The sequence below is a fragment of the Arachis ipaensis genome, chromosome B8 (genome assembly GCF_059453495.1).
Source record: "Arachis ipaensis isolate K30076 ecotype BB chromosome B8, ASM5945349v1, whole genome shotgun sequence".
Classification (NCBI taxonomy): Eukaryota; Viridiplantae; Streptophyta; class Magnoliopsida; order Fabales; family Fabaceae; genus Arachis; species Arachis ipaensis.
In genome coordinates, this window is record NC_142443.1 from 9,874,860 (window position 1) to 9,895,000 (window position 20,141).

General features: G+C 44.3%; 2 protein-coding genes and 1 pseudogene across 2 annotated transcripts in view; 1 reads left to right on the forward strand and 2 right to left on the reverse strand.

Annotated features, from left to right (window-relative positions):
* LOC107619623 (cytochrome c oxidase subunit 2) overlaps nt 1–20,141 on the forward strand; it is a 65,907-nt gene that overhangs the window by 16,363 nt on the left and 29,403 nt on the right. The gene's annotated exons all lie outside the window — the stretch shown is intronic.
* Nucleotides 55–1,237, reverse strand: LOC148547168 (uncharacterized). Its single transcript, XM_088495320.1, has 3 exons — nt 1,129–1,237; nt 887–975; nt 55–300 (listed from the first exon to the last, which is right to left on the reverse strand). Exons 1-3 carry the CDS (start codon nt 1,235–1,237, stop codon nt 55–57), a joined length of 444 nt encoding a protein of 147 aa, XP_088351446.1.
* On the reverse strand, nt 1,386–3,993 carry LOC148547169 (callose synthase 5-like; annotated as a pseudogene).

A 20,141-nucleotide genomic window follows, 5' to 3' on the forward strand; every position in this document is an offset into this window, starting at 1 on the left:
AAGCTCCTTTCAAAGGAAGGAGGCAAATAGCATATAAGGCCTGCTTGATTGCTTTCACCAGGTCGGGATAGGCTGGGAGTCGATTAGCCCGAGTTGTGTTAAGATAAGTGGCACTTGAATTTGAAGTAGACATCGGCCAGGTCTTGGATGCTGAATTATCGGTCTTACCACTTGTATCGATAGACCCACTTGAATTGAATGCTGAGGAGATTGATTTTCAATCCAATCCTGATCCTGATCTTCGAACTTTCTCTCTGCAAAAGGCTTCTGGCAAAGCTTGAACCGGGATTTCTTGCTAATCTGGTGATATCGTAATAAAATCAAAATAGCCAAGAGGAATCGCAGCTTGAATCTTTTGCCTGGTCTAATCGCTTTCCCACTAGAGTGCTTTCTTTCGTTCTCTCGTGACAGCTTTTGCACTCTTTTCTCTTTGTCGCTTTCCGTGGAAGAAGACAGAGTCACCTGTCCTAGAACCCTGATCAGTGCTTTCGCCCCGCTACTTTAAGGCTTTGTCGCTTTATCAGTCAAGGAAGTTGGTCTTTCCCTCATTCAACCCGGAAATGCGGTAAGCAGCTTTCCCCTCTCACTCGCTGAAATCGAATGAATCCGCTTTGAGAGTCTGAAAGAGTTCACGATCTATTCATGCCCCTGCTTAAACCACTCTACCCATAGAAAGATCTTCCTCTGCCACGCCCACTGCTTCAGTGAATTCCACCACTAGAGGTTCCAGCGAACTACAACTTCGGTGACTTTCTTGATCCTTCTTCAAGGGCCTGCAAGCAAGCTACGGGCTGATAAGCCGCCGCGCGAGTAGCAGGAGATGTCTCAGCTCTTCGTTCGCAGGCACCCTAGACTACTTCCCACCAGAAGGAATGGAGTTGCTGACACTGAAGTTCGGAGCAGAAAAAGAAGGATGTTCTGTGCCCCGATGTCTAGTAGAGTAGAACCGAAGCGTGAACACTAGATCGAAGGCAGCTGCAGAGAGAGAACTGGCATAAGGAAATTTCAGGAGGGATGCTCAAATGACGGGTGTTTTTCCCCTATAGATCTATTTATGGGGTAAGGAAGGTATAGGATGCGGTGTCAGGTGCTGCTGAACCATATATCTGAAAAGCTATCATATCATACCAGCCCTTTCACAAAGTGACTTTTCTTGAGTACATCCTTTAGTTCTCGGCGAACTTCTCATGCTTGACCACAAAACCGCGCCCGCTTGCTCTGTATTTTGCACCACCATGCAAGACTGTTCGTCCGTAATAGTGAACCTTTGTACCAAGAGAGAAAGTAAAGAAAACGGCTGCAAGCTGCATAAATAATTATTATGTCACTTAATGCAGTTCTAAACCCTCTAATTTCCATGACCATGGGCAAAGCCATTCAAAGACCTAATTGAACAACAGATTGTGAAGCTTCAATAAAATCCGAGCTGCCTTAAGAGCATTGTCTCCCTTCGCCCTAGCATATTTAACTATTGCCTTCTCCAGCCCACTCAATGACAGGTAAAGTTTTCAAGATAAGTAAACATAGACTGTAATGACAACCAACTGCAAGAAAGAACCCATATTCGACATTTATTGGAATCTCTAAAGCACATTCAATGCCATATAAATAGATCTTTCTAGAAAAAAAAAAGTATAAAAATATCCTCAATTTTTTCAAATTTAATATTAAGCGCTTTAAGATGAGTTGTCATTGGAATTAGCTGTAATATATGAAAAACAAAGTTCAGCTTTCATTCAGCAAGAAAAAGAATTACCATTGCATAAAATCCTACTGTCGTCAAATAACAAACACAACAACATGCGGAAGAAGTCGAAACGGTGCCCTAATCGATAGATATCCCTGCTGAGTGTCTGCTCTCCATTACCACAAGCCACTTTTGCTTCAAAGAGAGAGATTTGGTTGAGCCCAACATCTCTACCCTCCCCAACCTGAATATACTCATAGTGAGTGACATTTCCACGCCTCAGTGTTGAATTGAAACTTCCAGAGGCAAAAGTCATATCAAAAGTAAATCAAATTCCTTGTATCCATGATAGAAAAGATTGATTTTTATCAGGAGGCAAAGATACCCCCGCTCAAATTGATGCCCCGAGAAGCCTTACTGATGCTACCACGGGTAATGTGGAAAATTCTATCAAAGATGCCCGGATGACCATAATGGAACCGAATCCTAAAACCAACCAATGCCATATATAATATATATCTAGTATTACATAAATGAAAGATGCTAAAGAGGACTTACTTAAAAGGCCTTGCAAGAACTCTTTGTCCTATGGTCACGAAGCTAGTTTCTTGATTTGACATAAACCAAGCCAGAGAAGAAAGACTGAGGTACGGATCTCTGTCGATTTAGACGGCCGTGGACCCCTAAATAGGCCGGCATTCAAAGCATGAGAAAGCCTTAGTTAAGCAAGGTAGGAGTAGGAGGGACTCATTCTGTTAGGAAAGAAAGGTAAAGGTGTGGAATGGAAGACTTTCTTATTCCCACTGAAGCTGCAATGAAGACCAATCCGCAAGCTACTCTCTTTTCTTAGCAGCTCTCTTCTTCCTCAGAGCCTAGTCTGCCTAAGAGCATATTCTTCTTTACTTGCGCCCAAGAAAGAGGATAAGCTCTCTCTGTCCCCCTTCCATCTTCAAAGTGGAGTCCCTTCACGGCACACTAGCTATAACTTCCTTGAATTTGGATCCCCTTCTTTTGCATCCTTGGGATCTCTGCTAAGCTAAGTGAACTCTTTCGGGGTCAAGATCTCTTTGAGGTCTTAGCGATCCTATAGCTTCCCTGCAATCACTTAAGCAATAAAAATTCGATAACTTCTCTACTGGCACTTGAATATGATTGTTGTTCTATGGAAAGGTCAATCGCCTCCTAGAGTTAAGTAACTTTCCTCGCATCATTTGGTGGGCCAAAAAAGCCATCACAGCTTATACCTTTAAAGGCTCAAGGCTGGGGTTGGGTTAAGGTTGGAATCAGGTTCAGGTCAGGCCCTCGCTTATGGGTAAGCCGTAGTTGTCCCTCCAAATACGGAAACCTATAAAGTTTTAGTGCTGAGCCCTGTGCTTTCATTTCTAGTAGGCCATTTTCCTCGGAAAGAAAAAGGCTTAATTAAGCCCTCTAGTCGAGCTACTTCATTCCTCTAGTTCTTACCGTCGAGGTATACTGTCTTATAATATAAATAGTCCGAAATTGCCTATCGGCTCAGTTAGTTACACCAACCCTTTGTCTACGACAAACTTCGCCTTGAAGCTAAGGCATCTTTTCAGCGCATTATTCGGTTAACCCTTATTTTTTTTGTAATATTTCCTTAACTTAAGGCTATGAGCACTTCCACCTAAAGGCTTTCATCAGCTACCAACCTCAAGGTAGCTTTGCTCTCCTCCATCGCTCAACCGTTGCGCATTTTACATCATTAAGCAGTTCATCCCCCCACACCCGCAATCTGACCTGGCTGAAGCAGCAGCTATCGTAGGACTGGACTGTGACTTAGGTCCCTTAATCATATGAGCTACATCGAAAGTGGAAGGGGATCCCACCTACTACTAATATAGGTAGGCGTATAAGAAAAGCCCTTGAGCTCTTGTCGGAAGAGCAAATGACTAGCACAACTGACCCGACCCCTTAGCCTCTTAGGGTGAATAGAATACCTTCATTCTTGAATGGCATTCTGCTTCAATGTCGGCGAAGACGCTCTTTGCATTGAATAGGTTGTTCTGAGCCTTTTTTTTCGGCTCTAGAAAGTCAACTAGCCTATTAATATAATACATAATACAGAAAAAACTTTGCCTTGAAAGATTTGCTTTTAGGTAAGCATGCCTAGCTTGATGGGAAAGAGATTCGTACTGTTTGCGCTTACTTGCCCATTTGCTTATTTTATTAACAAACACAGCCAGGTTCGCTTACCCCTTTTTTGCCTACCAATGATAGAGGAAGGCTTACCTCGGACCAGAACCCCCTATGATTGCTTCCACTTGAAGAGACTGACTTGCGCCCATAAGTACTATACTTTGATAAAGGAATGGGGAGGCGGAGATATTTTGGCGTAAAAAGAAAAAAAAACCAGCTACTTCTACTTGAAAGCACCTATTAAAGAAGAGGGACTCGATTAAAGGACTCATACAAGACTTATTCCAGACCTTATTCCTTCGCATGCTTCTAAGGCTCGAACTCGTCACTAAGTACGAGAGCTCTAATGTCATGTCAAACCTGAAAGCGGATGCGAGAAAGATGTCAAAAATCTGCTTAGGGTCAGGACTTTATCTTCTTGCCCTGCTTGCCACCAGTCTGAAAGCCTGATTCGCAGCTCTCTAAATCATTCCGAAATAAGTTTGGGGTAGGGGTCTAGCTCAGCTCTAAGCCTAGGATAGGACCACCTTGTCAAGGAACCAACTTCTTTCTATTTGAGTATAATGAGAACGGAGTCTCAGTAAGCCGGGCAAAAGCCCACCCTCTAGTCCTAAAGTCAAGGCTTTTCCCAGATTCATCTCATTTTTTTCTCGGTAAAACCGCCCTAAGCAGACCAAGCTTCCTTAGTGTACTGAGCCTACCTATTCAAGAGACCCGGAGACTAGCCGCTATACTAAATACTAATCCCAGAGCCCGATATCCATCTTCAGCTTCTCAGCTTCGAAGGTGAATGTTCATATAAATTAGAGATGCCTAAGGTACAGTAGCATGACTCAAGGAGCCTATTCTTTCACAGCTTCTATGCCAAGGAGGTTCCAGTTCGCCATTCCTATTATTTATTTATAGGCTTCCAGTCTCCTCAGAAGTCCGCTCTTCCATCTTCGCAGAATTCACCTGGCTCTCTTACTCACCTTCGCGTCTAGGGCATGATGTCTTTATTTAATTCAATTGGTCAATCGTCTTGTTATTCTCAATCAATTCTTCCAGGCCTCTCTACGGGATTGGAAGAAGGAGTTTTCACCCAAATGAGTTAGACTTCCTCCGAACCGTGTCATTCTCGAAGTATGGCACAACACTCTGTCGAAAACACGAGGCGGGAGTGCGTCGAAGCATGAATTGACCTAGCGACGTGAACCTCGGGTGAGGTGCACTAGCCCTTCCCCAAAACAAAAAAAGAATGCCGCTATCATGCGCGAAGCGAAGCTTGATAGGAGCCCGAGAGAATAGAGCAAACTCGACGTCACAAAACCAGGGATAGATCGCTCAAGGGAGCAACTCGAGATAGATGCATGATTCTTTCTCCTGCCCTTCACTTAGAAAGAAAAGTCCATTTTTCAGCACGCACTAATTCCTACGTTTTGTCGGTCGAATAGCCTTCTTGTGTGACCTTCCACGGGGTGGCAAGCTTTAGAGAATAGGGGCGAGGTCCCCATACTACAGAAGGCCATAAGCAGTGGCTCGACGGAGATGGTTCGAATCAAGCGAAACCAAAGGCATTCGTTGGCACCCGAGATGCTAAGGCCAGTTCCCCATTATTGGGACTTTTGGGATATGGAAAAGCACTTTCTGTTTGTGCCCCTTTTGACGACCAAGTCACAATGGCAACAAACAATGTATCTATCTGGGGATGCGCAGCTGTGGTGACGGACGCGATATGAGGACATGCTGGAGGGCCGTTGCGAGATCAACGCCTGGGATGGGAGGAACTAAATAGGGAGAAAAAGGAAAGGAGCAGTTCCTGCCTGGGAACGTCGTATGGCTCGCACGAGAGTCCCTGATGCGGGCCGGCACTGTTCGAGAAAATCAAAGCAGACCATGGGGCCTTCGTCAGGTAGGGCCCGAGCTATAGACAAAGAAGGGCTTTGATAGATAGAATAAGGCACTCAGACATAAAAAAGAGGGCTACTTCACTATGAATGGTAACATATGAATTGAGACTAATGCGACGGGTGTCAATTACCAAAAACGACTCGACCACTAACTCAGTCCCGCGGGACATTTCTAACACAAGGCCGAAGATGGATGCGAAGAATATTTGCAACCACTCTCGAACCATCACATGGATTCCAACCCAACTGCCCATGATATAGTAAGAACGGAATGGAAGGGGCAAAAAAACGAACGATTCTATACGCAGACGTGAAAGCTCTATTGATAGAAGCATTCATTCTAGCCTATATCTTTATTTTGAGAGGAACGATTCCCTCGTCTGAGAACCGCCATTCACGCACTATTCCTCCCCACTAAAAAGAGCGATTGATAATCTCGATAACCTAAACAAAAATGCAGAAGTGAGCGTACCCCAAAGCTATCCTCTCTTCCCCTTTTTTAGCCAACCCCTTTTTTTCACCTTGAATTGGTCAAAGCCAATAATCTGATAAATAGAAGGCAGAGAGATCAGAAAGATACGCGGACGACTTGACTATAGTATAGGTCGGATGTTTCCGTGAGCAGTAAGCAGCAGATCTCCCCTCATTGATTTTGGGAAAGCAGGTGGCCGCCTGTGAATTCTTTCAAGGCAAGGGGCGGCCTGATTCGACATTGTTGTTTACTCTGATCCGGTCGAGGTGGTTTTCGTTTACCAGCGCGTAGGCGGTCTAAGTTCTTATGACCGAGTCTTTCTGGCCCCTGTGAACATCTTTTCTTAATGTATTAAAGAGGGCCTCTCTAACCGGTGAAAAGTGGTGGGTGTCCACTAACGGCCATTCCTGGCTCGGCTTCGATAACGCAATTCCGGAAGGAGTCGGTAGTTGGGCACTGGATCCCTTCGGACCTGGAGAACGTGTGACGCTGGGTCGGGGTTTGGTGAACCAACAGGTCGCTCCTCTAGTTGAAGTATCGGGCCCCTTTTTCTTTCGTTGCCTAGGTTACACCTTCGGAATACCCCAGAAGGGAATTTCTATCTAAATCCCTCAATCTTCACTTTACGCCACGCCGACTCTCCTTTCGTCATAAGGCGTGGAATTAGACCAAGGGGAATCTCCATAGGAAGTAGTCCCTCAGATTTCGCACGTAGGAGATCGTTAGCAAAGTTGCCGTATACACACTAGAAAGAGTTGGCGAAAGCCAGGGATTCCAATCTTGAAAGCATTAATTCTATTAAGCAACGGGCAAAGAAAGAATGTTTGAGCTGAGACGGATAGATTGAGAATGTCTTAGAAGAGAGATGATAAGCCCCTTCTTCCTATGAGGGGTGAAGAAGACCAATTGTTGCTATCTCCTTAGCTCAGATTGACTTTCTAACCTTCCTTGATTCAGAAAGCTTATCATTGAGGGGCAGGGAAGTCAGATTAATGCGTTCGGATGGCTAAGATCACTCGCCAAAGAATAGAGGAGAGTTAAGAGGTTTGAATCCGGAGACAATGCCATATAAGACAACTCAGGTAAGCAATTCTAAAGGCCGAAGTCTTTGAAAGACCTTACTGCTAAAAGGTAGGCAAGTAAGTAGGCTCTGAAAGCCGGATTCTATTCAGCAGGTGCTAACAGCTATATCCTAATATTGAGTTTGACATCGCCCTGCCCTTCTATGCCATGGATTAAGAGTTCTATGGAGTTAAGAGTCCCCGGAGTTTAGTGTAGTTAGATTGCCGTTGCCATAGCAGCAGGAGAGAAGTCTAACTTCAAACCTCCAAGAAGCCTGGGGAAAAAAGCCATGGATTCTCTTATTCTTCCTTCACAGAACTTCCTAAAGGGAGCCGTTGAATTACCAGAAGTGTGATCCCTAAGGAGGAAAGCCGGACTTTCACTTTACTGATATGAAATTCGTCTTTCTATTTTGATTAGAATACCAGCCCTACTGGAATCTTTTCTATTTACAGGTCTGCATGCATCTGAGAAGTCCAGTCAGGCAGAAAGGAAGAAAGAACAACCATAACTTTAACGAGAAAGAAATCCGGGGCGAAAGAAAGTCATCCTTTCTTACCGGAGCAGGCGAGAATTCCTAAGATAGACTTAGACGTCCTGTCAGAATAGATCTTTCCGGGGGATTCCGACCTCCCCCTCAGAATGAATGAAATGACATATAAGAAAAGATGATCGCTACTTATGATGAAAGGCCGTAAAAGCCCAGTCCTGCATCTGAAAAGCTAGGAAATTCAGTTTGATCTGACCTAGGCTGATCCGTATATGACCTTGTATTCTCATTCAAGACCTGGTGGGGAATCCCTACCTGAAGAAGATCCTGTAGGCGAGGCAGTAACTAAGGAAAAAAAAGCCAGTAATCCCTAAGAATCTCTTATCCTTTTCCCTGGGAACGAGGACTGAGTTCCAGAATTCAGGAAAGCACTAAAACCGGAGATTGAGCTCCTCTAAATCCGATAAATCCGAAGTCAGGAGTTAACTCCTTCGAAATAGTAGTTTCCCCGGGAGAGAGTTCCATTGACTTACCGATGCAGCAAAGAAGGAAATAGTCTGATATCGTTCGTGAGAAATAGCCATTCTTTACTCTTCATTCGCGGGAAGGTAGTTCTGAGGCATAGCTTAGGGGGAATGCTAGAGGAGGAAAAGGTCTTTATTCTCTCTTTCAGTAAAGACCAATCGTAGGCAGGGGTTACGTGGTAGTAATTAGTCCTACTAGCCCTACTGAAAGAAAGTTTACATGTTGGGCCAGGCATAGTTTACTTACTAAGCCCGATAAGACCTCTTACTATTACTAGCTAGACTGTTTACCTACCAATAGACAGGCATGCGCATACTGGTTTACCGAGTCAAATTTTCAAACTTCTGTACCTCAAAGTCAGGGAAAGGTATAGAAGACTAGCGCTTACAGCTCTAGGATGAGCAAATCTCAGCAGGATCGTTAAGCTCACGGGTGAAAGGTGAAAAGTTTGCAGGCTTTGGGTGAATATCATTAAGTGGAGGAGGAGAGCGGGTCAGAGGGCTCCATCCCCCCTTTCTATGACGAAAGACCTAGGTGGATGGTCTAAACTCTGCTTTCCATTTGCTAACAGTGAGATAATGTCCAAAAATTCTAAAGGAAAGGGCTTCTTTTGTTTTGTAGTTGAACCAGTTGTATCCTCGCCGAAAGACACGACAGAAGCCAATAGCATGAAGATAAAAGAACTTTACTTTTTGACTATTCCCTTGACTACCCTGGGAAGGACATCCTACGATAGAGATTGTTTCCAACCGCGGGAGACAAAGCTTGATGATTCGGTATCGCATTCAAATATGTCCTCTTCATCTTTAGTGAACATATGGGGGCGGCTCTACAATGCAATGAAGGGGCAAGCTTCAATTAAGCAATAACTATCGATTGAGCGAAAGAACCCGATTTAAGGACATCAATAAGGCAGACAAGGATGATTTGTCTTAGTAACCAAGTCCCTTTGCTCTTGGTTTTCGAAAAAGCAAGATCAGAAATTAGGTATAGTTTGATCCTCTGCTGAGCATAGCTTAGCCTTAACCTCCCTTGGAGTCGAGATAGGCTTGCAGTTGAGCATTCCATCTTTTTGATGACTTGCTTTAACCCGTACATAGCTTTTCTCAATTCTGACACATAATCGTAATCAGGGTGAGCTTTGCCTTGTCCTTGTGGCTGCTCCATGTCACTTTCTCGATCGAATTCTCCATATAAGAAAGCAGCATTAGGGTCGACTCAAGCAAGGGTTACAGTTACAATCTGACCTAGTTACAGTGTAACAATAAAGTAAGCCTTAAGCAAAACAAAGAGAAAGTTCTTTGCTAAAGAAAAGTTCGCTATAACAGCTCTGTTAAGCACCTCTAGTCACTTTGAATTAAAGCATCTGTTAAGGAAAGAAGAATCAAAGGATTCGTCTTATAGCTCTTTTAAAGCTCAAGTCAGGATTCCCGAGAGAGATTTCTTAAGTAGTGTGCAAGGATGCTTGCTCTAGTCGTGGTCTGTGTATACCCGGGGAGAGAGTTCGCATGAGTTACCGAAAGCAGGTGACCAGCTAGCTTCGTCTATTCTTGTAGGCCTGGGAAGGCGGTAATCTTACTTCCTGTGGAGGTTTTCCAGCTTTGTATGATATGGTATGAGCATTACGGCCTGAGATTAAGACTTTTTATTAGGCCGTTAGGAAGAGATCTTGATATTGACTTACGAGAGCCTACAGCAGTAGAATGAAGTCCAGGAGTTCAGTCGTCTAGGGTGAAGTTAGAGGCCCTAATCCAAGAGAACCATCGGGTGCGGAGCTCAAATGCCCGCCTATGATCTTCCAACCTGGGTATTGAAGTCAAAGTCAGTTGTTTAATTTGTATATTAAATACACGCCTGGCAGGTAAACTGGCTAGTTGGTAGGCCAGGAACTCATAAAGAATAAAGAGCTGCATGAAAGCCTCTTCGATCTCTTGACTTAGGAAAGGCCGATTCCGAGTTAGGAAAGCATTTCGAAGTCGAACGAGCGCAGACTTATAAGGCAGTAGCATTAGGAGCAGATTTAGAGCTTCTAGACGAAAGTCAGGACTTAGAGCTTCCGGAGGTCAGCTCTTCCTAAACCAGGTGAAGAACGTCTTATTCCAGTCTCTTCTATTCCTAGTCCTCCTCCCCTCCTTAATCAGAGAAGGTGGGAAAGCCAGTTCGAAACTAAGAGTTGGGGACGCAAGTCATCTTTAGATGAGATTATGATTCCTTACGGCCATAAAGCCCGTAGAAAATGGAACAAAGAACAACCAATAAGCCTCGGCAAAAAGAGAAGGCTAGAGCACTCCCAAGGCAGAAGCCAGAGTTAAGTCTCACCAGGGATTCTATTCCAACCTCTGCTATTCCCACGACCTTTAGAGGATATGCCATTGAATTTAGAATCAGATCGTCTCTTCCCCACGGAACTAGTGTCTAGCGAAAAGTGAGGAGTTACAGCTTTGGGTGAATGAGAATCAGATCCTTTATCAACTGATCCTAAGGCTCATCCCGCCTCTGTTCTAGGCTTCAATTACTAAACCCGGTGAATCCATTCCCCGGGAAGTTAGGTAGGCAAGGAATCCAAGCCCGACAGGATGACATTCATCTTTCTATATCTCTTAGCCCAGACTTCCGCAGATATAGTAGACAAGGAAGAAAGTAAGAAGAATGGAAGGGCAGTTACAGGCTTTCTAGTTAGAGTTAGGAAAGCTCCTCCATTCCAATGCCCTCTGGCCGTCTATTGATCAAAGTGAAGATTAAGAGTAAGTTGAATAGATTCAGGATGATGAAATGCCTTAGAAAGAAGTGACTCCTAGACTTCATTGCTATTGTCTTTTCCCCTTCCAGTGATGATTGAGAAGATGCCTCGGCCGCATAGCCTTAGATTCTATTAGGATTCCTTACAAGACAAGGTCTTTAATTCCCCGTGAAGTTACTGAGTAAAAGAGTCTAATAGGAAGTTACAGCCTTCTTCAGATCAGCCCGAGATAACTCATTCTATTGCTTACTCCCGCCTATTCTATTCCAAAGCCATGGGGCACTTCACAACAACTTACTTGGTCGTCTATGTACATTGAACCTTTGTTTGCGAAAATCTCATACATAAGAGAAGAAAGCTGCTAGCAGAGGGTGGAGGAGTGCTAAACATTCGTGGATGGATCGAGTGAAGTGTACTGATTCCTTTCGAGATTGGGTTGGTGTTCCGTTACAGGGGCCCAGGAAGGAAGTTGAATTTGCTTTGTGGTATCGTAGAAAAAGAAAAGTAGCTGCAGATGAATGCCCAGAATAAGCTGCCTTAGAATAGGCTATGGGACTTGAGGCAGAGAATGTCCTTACTGTCTTAGTTCAGTACATAGAGCGGCTATGAGTAGGAGCTTGAAGCCTACCCGCAGTTGATGGTCTTGTTGGAATATGCGCAGTTCCCGACTCCGAAGCTATTTCATCCGTTTTCGATTGTTTAAGTCCTTACCGGGTGAAAGGCATAAAAGAATGAATACCAGGCGCAAGCTCAAGGCGAGACAAAACAGAGAATACAGTAAGCGATCGAAAGCTGGATTCACAGGCCAACCTGGCTGACTTACCACAGACAGTGGGGCAGAGAATTTCTTTTAAAAAAGGAAGAAAGAATCAAATCCGAGGAATAGCGTAGTATAGATGTGTCCTTGGGAATCCAATTTCCTTCTTCTCTTGGTTCTCATTGGGATAAGGCTCTAGTTCGACTAGCTTGAAGGTGGGCTTGCTTAGCAGTAGGAATTGGATATAGAGCTGCAAAAGCTTAACTTGGCTAGAGGGGAAGGTCGGAGTTCACACCCGCTTTCATTTAATATGGATAGAAACCCCTGTAGTTCAGTGAGCCGAGGGCTAGAGTCATTCATGGCATGCTTTTTCCAGATCCTACCGAACAACGAGAGATGGACTTACCAGGTATGACAGTCGCTAGGCTTGGTCTTCTTTGTATCCAGAGTAAGTCTACCCAGAGAAAGGGGAAGCTCTAAAAGAAGGTTCGAGGAGCCTTGCCAATTAACAAAAGATTGGAGAGATGGGCATAAAAATTTTTTATAGTATTATTAAGAGAAAGAGATTCGGATTCTAGTGCTCCCAAGGGAGAATCGCGCCTTTTTTTTTCTAGTTCAAATAGCCCGAGTCTGACTCATCTCCCGGGGGAGAAGGGGAAGCAGGGGTGGTAGAAGAATAAGTAAAGGGAGTTTTTGCTCCCGTTCGTTAAAGGAAGTGATCTGACTCTTTCAGAAAGACGAAACTCCGAGTGAACTGAACAAAGCAGACTGAGACTGACTTTAATTCCTGAAGTAGGGGATAAAAAGTCAGTGGATTAGCATTCGTTAACAGAGATGAAAAGCATCAAATATGAATCTGAGATCTTGAGAGATCGAATCATAGCTATGTAAAGTAGCCTTGGGCTGAGACGTGATCTCTTCCCCTCGTTTTCATTGGGTCACTCACTCGCCTACAGGTGAGAGAATAAAGATGAGTTCACAGCTTATGAAACCATTGCTATTATTGTTCCCAAGAGTGAAGAGTCGACAAAAGTTCACCACAAAAAGCATAGTCACAAGGGCTGAAAGAAGAGTGATTTGAATTAGCCTCGGGTAACTTAACTACCTTTCCAGAAGACCTAGAGTCACTCGCTTCCTTTGGAACAAGAGTAAGAACTCTTAGTCATTGTCTTTCGACTGGCATTATCACACCTTCTTTCATCCATTTTTCATTTGCTACAAGAGGAGTAGCAAGAGATTTGCAACCAAACATCTTGAACAACTTATTCGATTTTCAGCATCTTTTTCCGGCGACTGAGAAGGCTTTTTAGAGTTGTTTTCTTATGCTTAACATTCCAGGATGAATATTTTTAGTTATGTTTGTGGATGTGGTGTTTGGTTGATGTATATGAGTTTAAGCATTACCACACGCTTCTTTTAGAGAAATAGAGTCTCTTAAGCTGTTCAAATCCCTACCTATGGCGGAGGAGACCTCAAGTAACGTAACCGGGCCAACCCAGAAGCCGATCACACCCATGGGAAGCAGGCTGAGTGACCACTCCAGTTTGATGATCACTACTGTGAAGTTGGATGGAAGAAACTACTTAGCCTGGTCTCAGTCGGCAAGGATGTTCATAGGGAGCAGAAGGATGAGCCGAACGAGAGCGAGGCTAGTCTCAGCGGGAGGGCTGCCCCTATTTGAATAAGTCAGGTCCCATCTAAGACATAGAAGGACGAAAAAGGGCTTTGAGAAGAAGCTCTTCCTTCTTCACTTCAGGAAGAGCGCCGACGGCAACAGCTAATTCAGCTAAATCAATGGTACGTGGGAGCCTTCCTAAAAGAAAGAAAAGACTGACCTTGCAGCTTTAATTTCATAGCAGAAAAGCTCCTTAACTCGATTCCTACCTTGGGTCACAAGCTCAGCTCGGAAGTCACGGAACTCTCTTCTTACATACGATGATAGAGAGTTTGAATGGAAGCCATCCCCTTCGCACACCCTATCCAGCCCAGTTCTGGCAGCTAGTTTCAGGAAAGAACCGGCATCTAATTGAAATGGATGAAATTTCCCAGTCTGTAGTGATATTTTGGATTCGCTTAGGTTTCCCATTCGATTCGATCTATCCTGATGAGGAAAGAGAAGACGGAAGGTCTGATGCAACGAGTGAACCAGATCAACCTGAGCCAGGAAAGGGTAGACGAAAGAAGGTCTCCGATACAGGGATGGAGTGTGAAGACATCAATCATCCCTTCTCTTTTTCTTTCTTTACGCAATTTTGTAAGAGTCTAAAAGACGGGGTTCACCTCAGTCTTTACTTTATAGTATTCAATTCCAGCGGCTCGAAACTCAATATTCGACCGATCGCTTAGATTAAATCTTAGCGGAGATTTCCGAAAAAGTAACCCATAGTTCCTTATAGAAGGAATCAAAGATGGATGGCTCTCTTCCGAGCAAACAGGAAGTCAAAGACGCATCCGCACCCTTTTTCACCTAAAGCGGAAGTCTTCATCCAATGATGCCACTTGTTGCCGTTGATGGCCGTTGCAGCAGCACCGGTGCCGGTCATGCTTCAAAGTGGAACAAAACGACTTGGTTTTACTCTAAAGAGGGGCTTGAGTTTTGGTTGACTTTTGAACCCCCTACTTTGCATCATCTCTCTTTACATGCTTTCCACGGGCGCTGCTACTATTTGATTTACGGGCACCGTCGGTGGCCTTACAGTGCAAATTGGACTTTATTGAATAAAGTTCCGACAATTTCATTCAGCCACGTCTCGCCACTCATTTGAAATTACCGGTTGAGCCCATGCCATCCCTGAGGGTTATGGTGGGGAGTGGTCACAGAAGGGCCACGGGATTGTACGTGATTTTCAGGTGCAGATTCAGGGCCATACTTTGACTTTTCCAGCTTATGTTTTACCAGTAGCGGGGACTGACGTGGTTATCGGAGCCTCTTGCTTAGCTACCATGGGACCCCATGTAGCTGATTACAGCACGTCCACGGTTCAATTGGATCTTGGTAGCCAATTTCTCACTCTTAAGGGTACTCGCGACCCGCCGACTGTACAAGCTCAATCCCACCATTGAATTCGATTGCAACACACCGATGCCATCGCCAACTGCTTCATCTTTCAAGCCACTCTTTCTAATGATTCGTCTATGACATCATTCCAGCTACCATCCGATCTTCCTTTGGATCTTGTTTCTCCTTTCAAATCTTTTTTTGAGCCACCACGTTTTTTACCTCCATCACGTGGTCATGAACATCGAAACTGCTCACCTTCTGCACATATCAATCGACTTTGCTTTCTGGGAGAGCCAATAGAGAACTCAACAAGGGTATCCACTTTTGACTCGACTCGTTGAAAGAGTAAAAGCTCCTGACTAGCTTTAGAGCACACGGCTATTGTACTTCGCTATCGGTCACCGCATTGAAAGCGATCTTTATACGTTAGGTAAGTTAGCGGCGTAATAAGCCGGCCTTTGAAGAAAGAAAGACCGTTCCATCTTGTTCGAAAGCGGTCCACTCCGGAAGTAGTGGTGGCAAATCTTTGGGATGGACTTAAAAACTCTTTCTTTCTTGAAACGAAAGAATATGAAATGAAGAATGACAGGGCTAGGTAAAAGGTGCATTAGAGCAAGTCACTTATTATCCCCACCCACAGGGGGTAAGGAACTGGGACGGAATGCGAGCCAGAGGCGGTACATCCTTTCCGGTAAGCAGCACGTGTGGGTGTGCTTATTTGAGAGTAACAAAGGAAGTAGGAGAAAGGTTCATGAGCGGGTGGCTAATAGATTCTCGACAAAATAAGTCCCTCAGTCCTCAAGTCAATCAATAGATGTGCGGATCTATTATTCTATACGAGAGATTGCCATATCGTAGCATTCATTCTCCGATATGAGACCTGTTGAGGCTCTTGTACCATTCCCCGCTCCCAAGTCACACGGGACTCCAGCCACTTGTTGTGGTCATTTATCTAATTTGTTTGGACCACGACCACTTGGAACACGGGCGCTAATGGGCATACCAGAAAGTAGGCTTAGAAGCTGGTTTCATACGACCTGGGCCGGGGAAGAGACCCTGACTTACTACATTTGCAGGTTGAGTTCCAGTCCCACCAGCTTGATAGCTATCTATTTCGAAACCGAACTGAAATGAACTGCCAGATCGACCAAGTGAGAAAACACTTAGAAAGCGCTTGTGCCCCTGAGGCTTGTAGCGACAAGGCACGCTGCTTTGAGCTAGGGATTTGTCAGGCAGAGGGATTGATCAGAAAGCCTTTCGACCTACTGGAACCTAAAAATCAAAGGGGATTGGTAGCGCCCCTGATTGAGACTAGACCATTAATAGCCCTTAGGAAATCCCCTAATCGTTACTCGAAAAAGTATGAGATCGGTTAAGCAACCCTCGTTCGGCTAAGATCGAAACTTGGTGGAAAGCCTAGCAACGAGAAAAAAGAGTCCCATGCATAATTTGTTGGTCAACAACCAACCAAAACTCAAACTCGAAGAATTCATTCAATTCTTCACTAGTCCTAAAGAAAAGAAGAAGTTTCGACTTTTTCATCCAAGGCATTTGTGGTACCACTACGAAGCCAATCTTGCCAAGTCTTTCACACTGGGATTCTCACTGAACGAAGTCTCACAGCTTGGTCTTTCTACTGAAAAGTCTCCGCTACACGGAATAGCAAAAGAAAGATTGATGATTTCAGTTTCACAGCTTGACATTCCACATTCCTTTGTCATTCACTGCTGAGAGTCAGACCCCTGAAGATAAATGCTACAAAGCTCAAAGAGAAAGGGATTTCGACCTCATCAGACGACCAATCGAACCCTATGATTTCATAATCTAGGATATCAAAGAGGAGGTGAAGAATTTACTACTATGAAGAAGATTCACCAGAACATGAGAGATTGGAATAGAGGGATTTTTCCAAGCCTTTTTAGAATCAATCTATCACACGCTTAGAGACAGAAAGATCCAAGACTAGCCCAAGGAAAGTAAAAAGACTGAGAAGAATACCCAGTCGAAAGAAAGGGCTTTGATCCATAGCATGAAGTAGGCCTGAGGGCTACGAGACAAAGAAGAGACTCCGAAAATGAACATCGGCTTCAGACCTTAACCTTAGACGTACCGTACTTCCTCAAGATGAACCAGCTGTATCGATTCTCCAATCCCTGGACTTTCGCTTCTAGCACTGACATCTAATTGAGTAGCGAGTTGAGCCCCTACTATGACTAAGAGAAGCTCATCGTCCAGGAGAAGAAACCACTCTACTTCCCGCTTAGAGCATGAAAGGGTCCGGAATCATAGGATCGGAACTACTGGGCGCAGCGGATGATTGGAACAAAAGCCATTCTTTCACAACCGATTCTGGGCATTCTATAGAATGCAAAACTTGACTTCCTTTTTAAAGCTACTAAGTGAAGGGATTCCGATTCCTCATTTCGACAAAGAAGCTGTCGACTTAGTGCACACTGCGGCAGGAGGGGCTACGAAACGAAACCAATAAGCGTTCCTTTCATCCTCTTTCTCACGACAAGTGGAATCTGGCCTATTCAAGAAGCCAAAGTCTTTTCCGGGAAAGATCAGATATGGATTAGAATTCTCTTCCGAATCTACTAAGCCTCATCCACCCCTTCTCCCCTTAGTCGAATGATCGGAAAGACGAAACTGTGGAATAAAGCCCGGAAGGAGCGATGCTTCTTTGCCCAATAGATGCATATAATATAATAAGGGTTAGCTAAACCAATTGCCTGGAAAAGGAAAGTAGTCTAAAGTAGAGCGTGAAGCTGCTTTTTCCGCACCTTTTGGCAAGATCATATCTGGCCCCTCGAGAAAGCACTATAGGGAAGGTTTACTTTTCCTTTCCGTGAAGCCGCTTTCGGCTAGAGCAAGATCGATTGAGTATCAGTACTGCCTTGCCCGCACATGGATCCAATTAAGCCGGATTGCTTTGCTGAGGAATGGAGTGAGCGCACAGAGAAGGAGATGTTTTGAGGTTTGCAGGAATTGAATCAATAGGAGAAGATATCCCCGCAAGGTACTCTTGCTGTTAAAACGAAGGCTAAAGTAATTGTGGACTAAATAGCGGCAGCAAGTTTTCTGTGGAGACTAGGAGTAGCACTAGTCTCAGGAGCTCTTTGAGAAGCTTTTGGGAGTCAAGAGGAATGCCCTATGCATATGTGTCGAAGGAAAGGGAATCAATAGATGGGATTCATACTACTAAGAAGTCCCAAGCTAAAGGGAAAGAGAAAAGCAAGCAACCGCCCCATTTCTTTACTTGAATAACGGAGTTCCAGAAGAGGTCCAATGGTACGCTCCGTGCCTGGTCTACAATACATGAACTACCAGTTCAATTTGAAAGTTATAAACATACCGGATGGTTCAATAAAAAGCACTTGAAAACGAGCGACCATAATAAGAATATGGAGGGGTTGATCTTCCCAAGTGGAATTGGCTTTGTTTTAAGTGCACGCAGTGAGACAACCAGTACAGCTGGTATTGAACCAGGCTTGTTGGAAGAGACAGATGGATATGGATCTAGAGTTGTGCCCAAGATTAATAAACAACTTGTTTTTATTGGACCACCGGGAATAGAACACTTCCTTCGGCTGGGGTATCCTATCGATATATCCTCCTGTAACTTTCGGCCTCTGAGACAACTCGCACCTTTACAACGTCTAATAAATGTAGGAACCTATTAGGGTAGCTGAAAGTTATGAGAAATCGCCAATACCAACATCAGAGACCACGATTACAGTGTCTGGGAGGTCTTATACGAAACCTTAATATAAAGCCGGGAAGAGGTCTAAATAAGAAAGGTTAGGCTTCTAAGATAATATAAGAGAAGGGTAGGAGTCTCCGGGCAGAGTGACGTAACTCAAGCCTTCGATACTATATAGGTGAAGACCACATGTTTGAAGCACAGTATCGCCCAGAAGCTTATGGTCTGATCGATGGGTAAATGTATGGATTGAGGATTTCCGGAATCGTGTGTTTAGCACGAGTGGAAAAGACCTTGTTTGAAAATAAATCCAGTGACCCGATCGAAAAGGTCATTGGGAGAACGATTAGCTAATCCGTTTGAATCGCTGTTAGCTAACTGTTTTGGATAATTAATTATGTTCTTAGCAGCAAAAATCTTATTTTTCTCTAAAGGTAGTGAGTGGACACTTAGTCTAGTCTGCCAATCGCTGTTCTTCCCTTTACCCAACCTCCGTCCTTTATTCCAAATCTTTAGGATAAAACCTACCCGATGATTCATAGTATTTCTGGCAAAGCCCTCTTTTGTCGGGCACACGAGACCCTCTAGAAGCGGATTCTGTTCCATGAGATACGTCCTTTCGAATCCTACTCGGAATATGAACACACTGGTTCCAACGAATCAAGTTGCACCCAGATTCAATCTTCTCAACTACGAGCGAAGTGCTGCAAACAAAGCTGCAGAGCAGCGCGCTAAGATAGGGGTCCAGAGTGGGCCATCCAATCATTTGCACCTATGCCCATAAACGTTGGGGGGGGACTACCTCGGGTTTGTTTTCTTCTATTCAACGAAGATAGGTTGACACTACCAGGTCCAATTCAACACAAAAACGACTTCGTAGCTTGAAACAACCCTCCTCCTAACTTCTTTCTAGCATACCGAGGAAAGAGAATCCCTGGAGTCGTTTATCTACGTTTGAGCAAGTTGGTTGGAAAAAAGATGACTTCCGATCTAATCTCACTTTTTTAATGTATGTTGATATGGAGCTTTCTAAGCCTTTTACACCTAGCCCAGCCTCCCTATTTCAAGCTCAGGAGAGAGAGCCCGAGGGAGAAGCTGTTGTCTCTTTTGTTGAAAAGACTGTTCACTCAGGGGTAGCGGTGAATAGGAACTCTACTTTCTTCTCGAATGGGTATAGTAAGTGTGCCACGAGTGCTCCGCTTCTGCTTCTCTCTAATAACGAAAAAATAACTTTTTAAGAAAGCAAAGCTCAGTCTAAGCTATCTAAGCTAGAACTTAAGGCCGACCTCTTTTCCGGGGATACCCCACTTCCTGGTCTAGCTTCACTAACTGTATTCACAGCTTTCCATATCTCGGAACCAGATCTACTTTCTCATCGGCATTCTCTAAATGATTTACGTTATGGTCTTGAACTCTCGATATATCATATGTAATGACAGATCGAGGTAAGCTTGTCTTTTACGTCATATGCTTTCCTCTTTTGTTACTCTGATCTCTGAGAGTGGCTTTTGCCTAAGCTTTCTTTCATAGCTATAGCTTTCTTGAAGGGCGAAGGGCTCGGGAGCTAGGTTAAGACCCTTTTTAGACCCTTAGTACAATACCCTAGCACTCCCACCTCCTCTTCAGACGTGTCTTCGACAACCTGGCGGTTGTTCGGT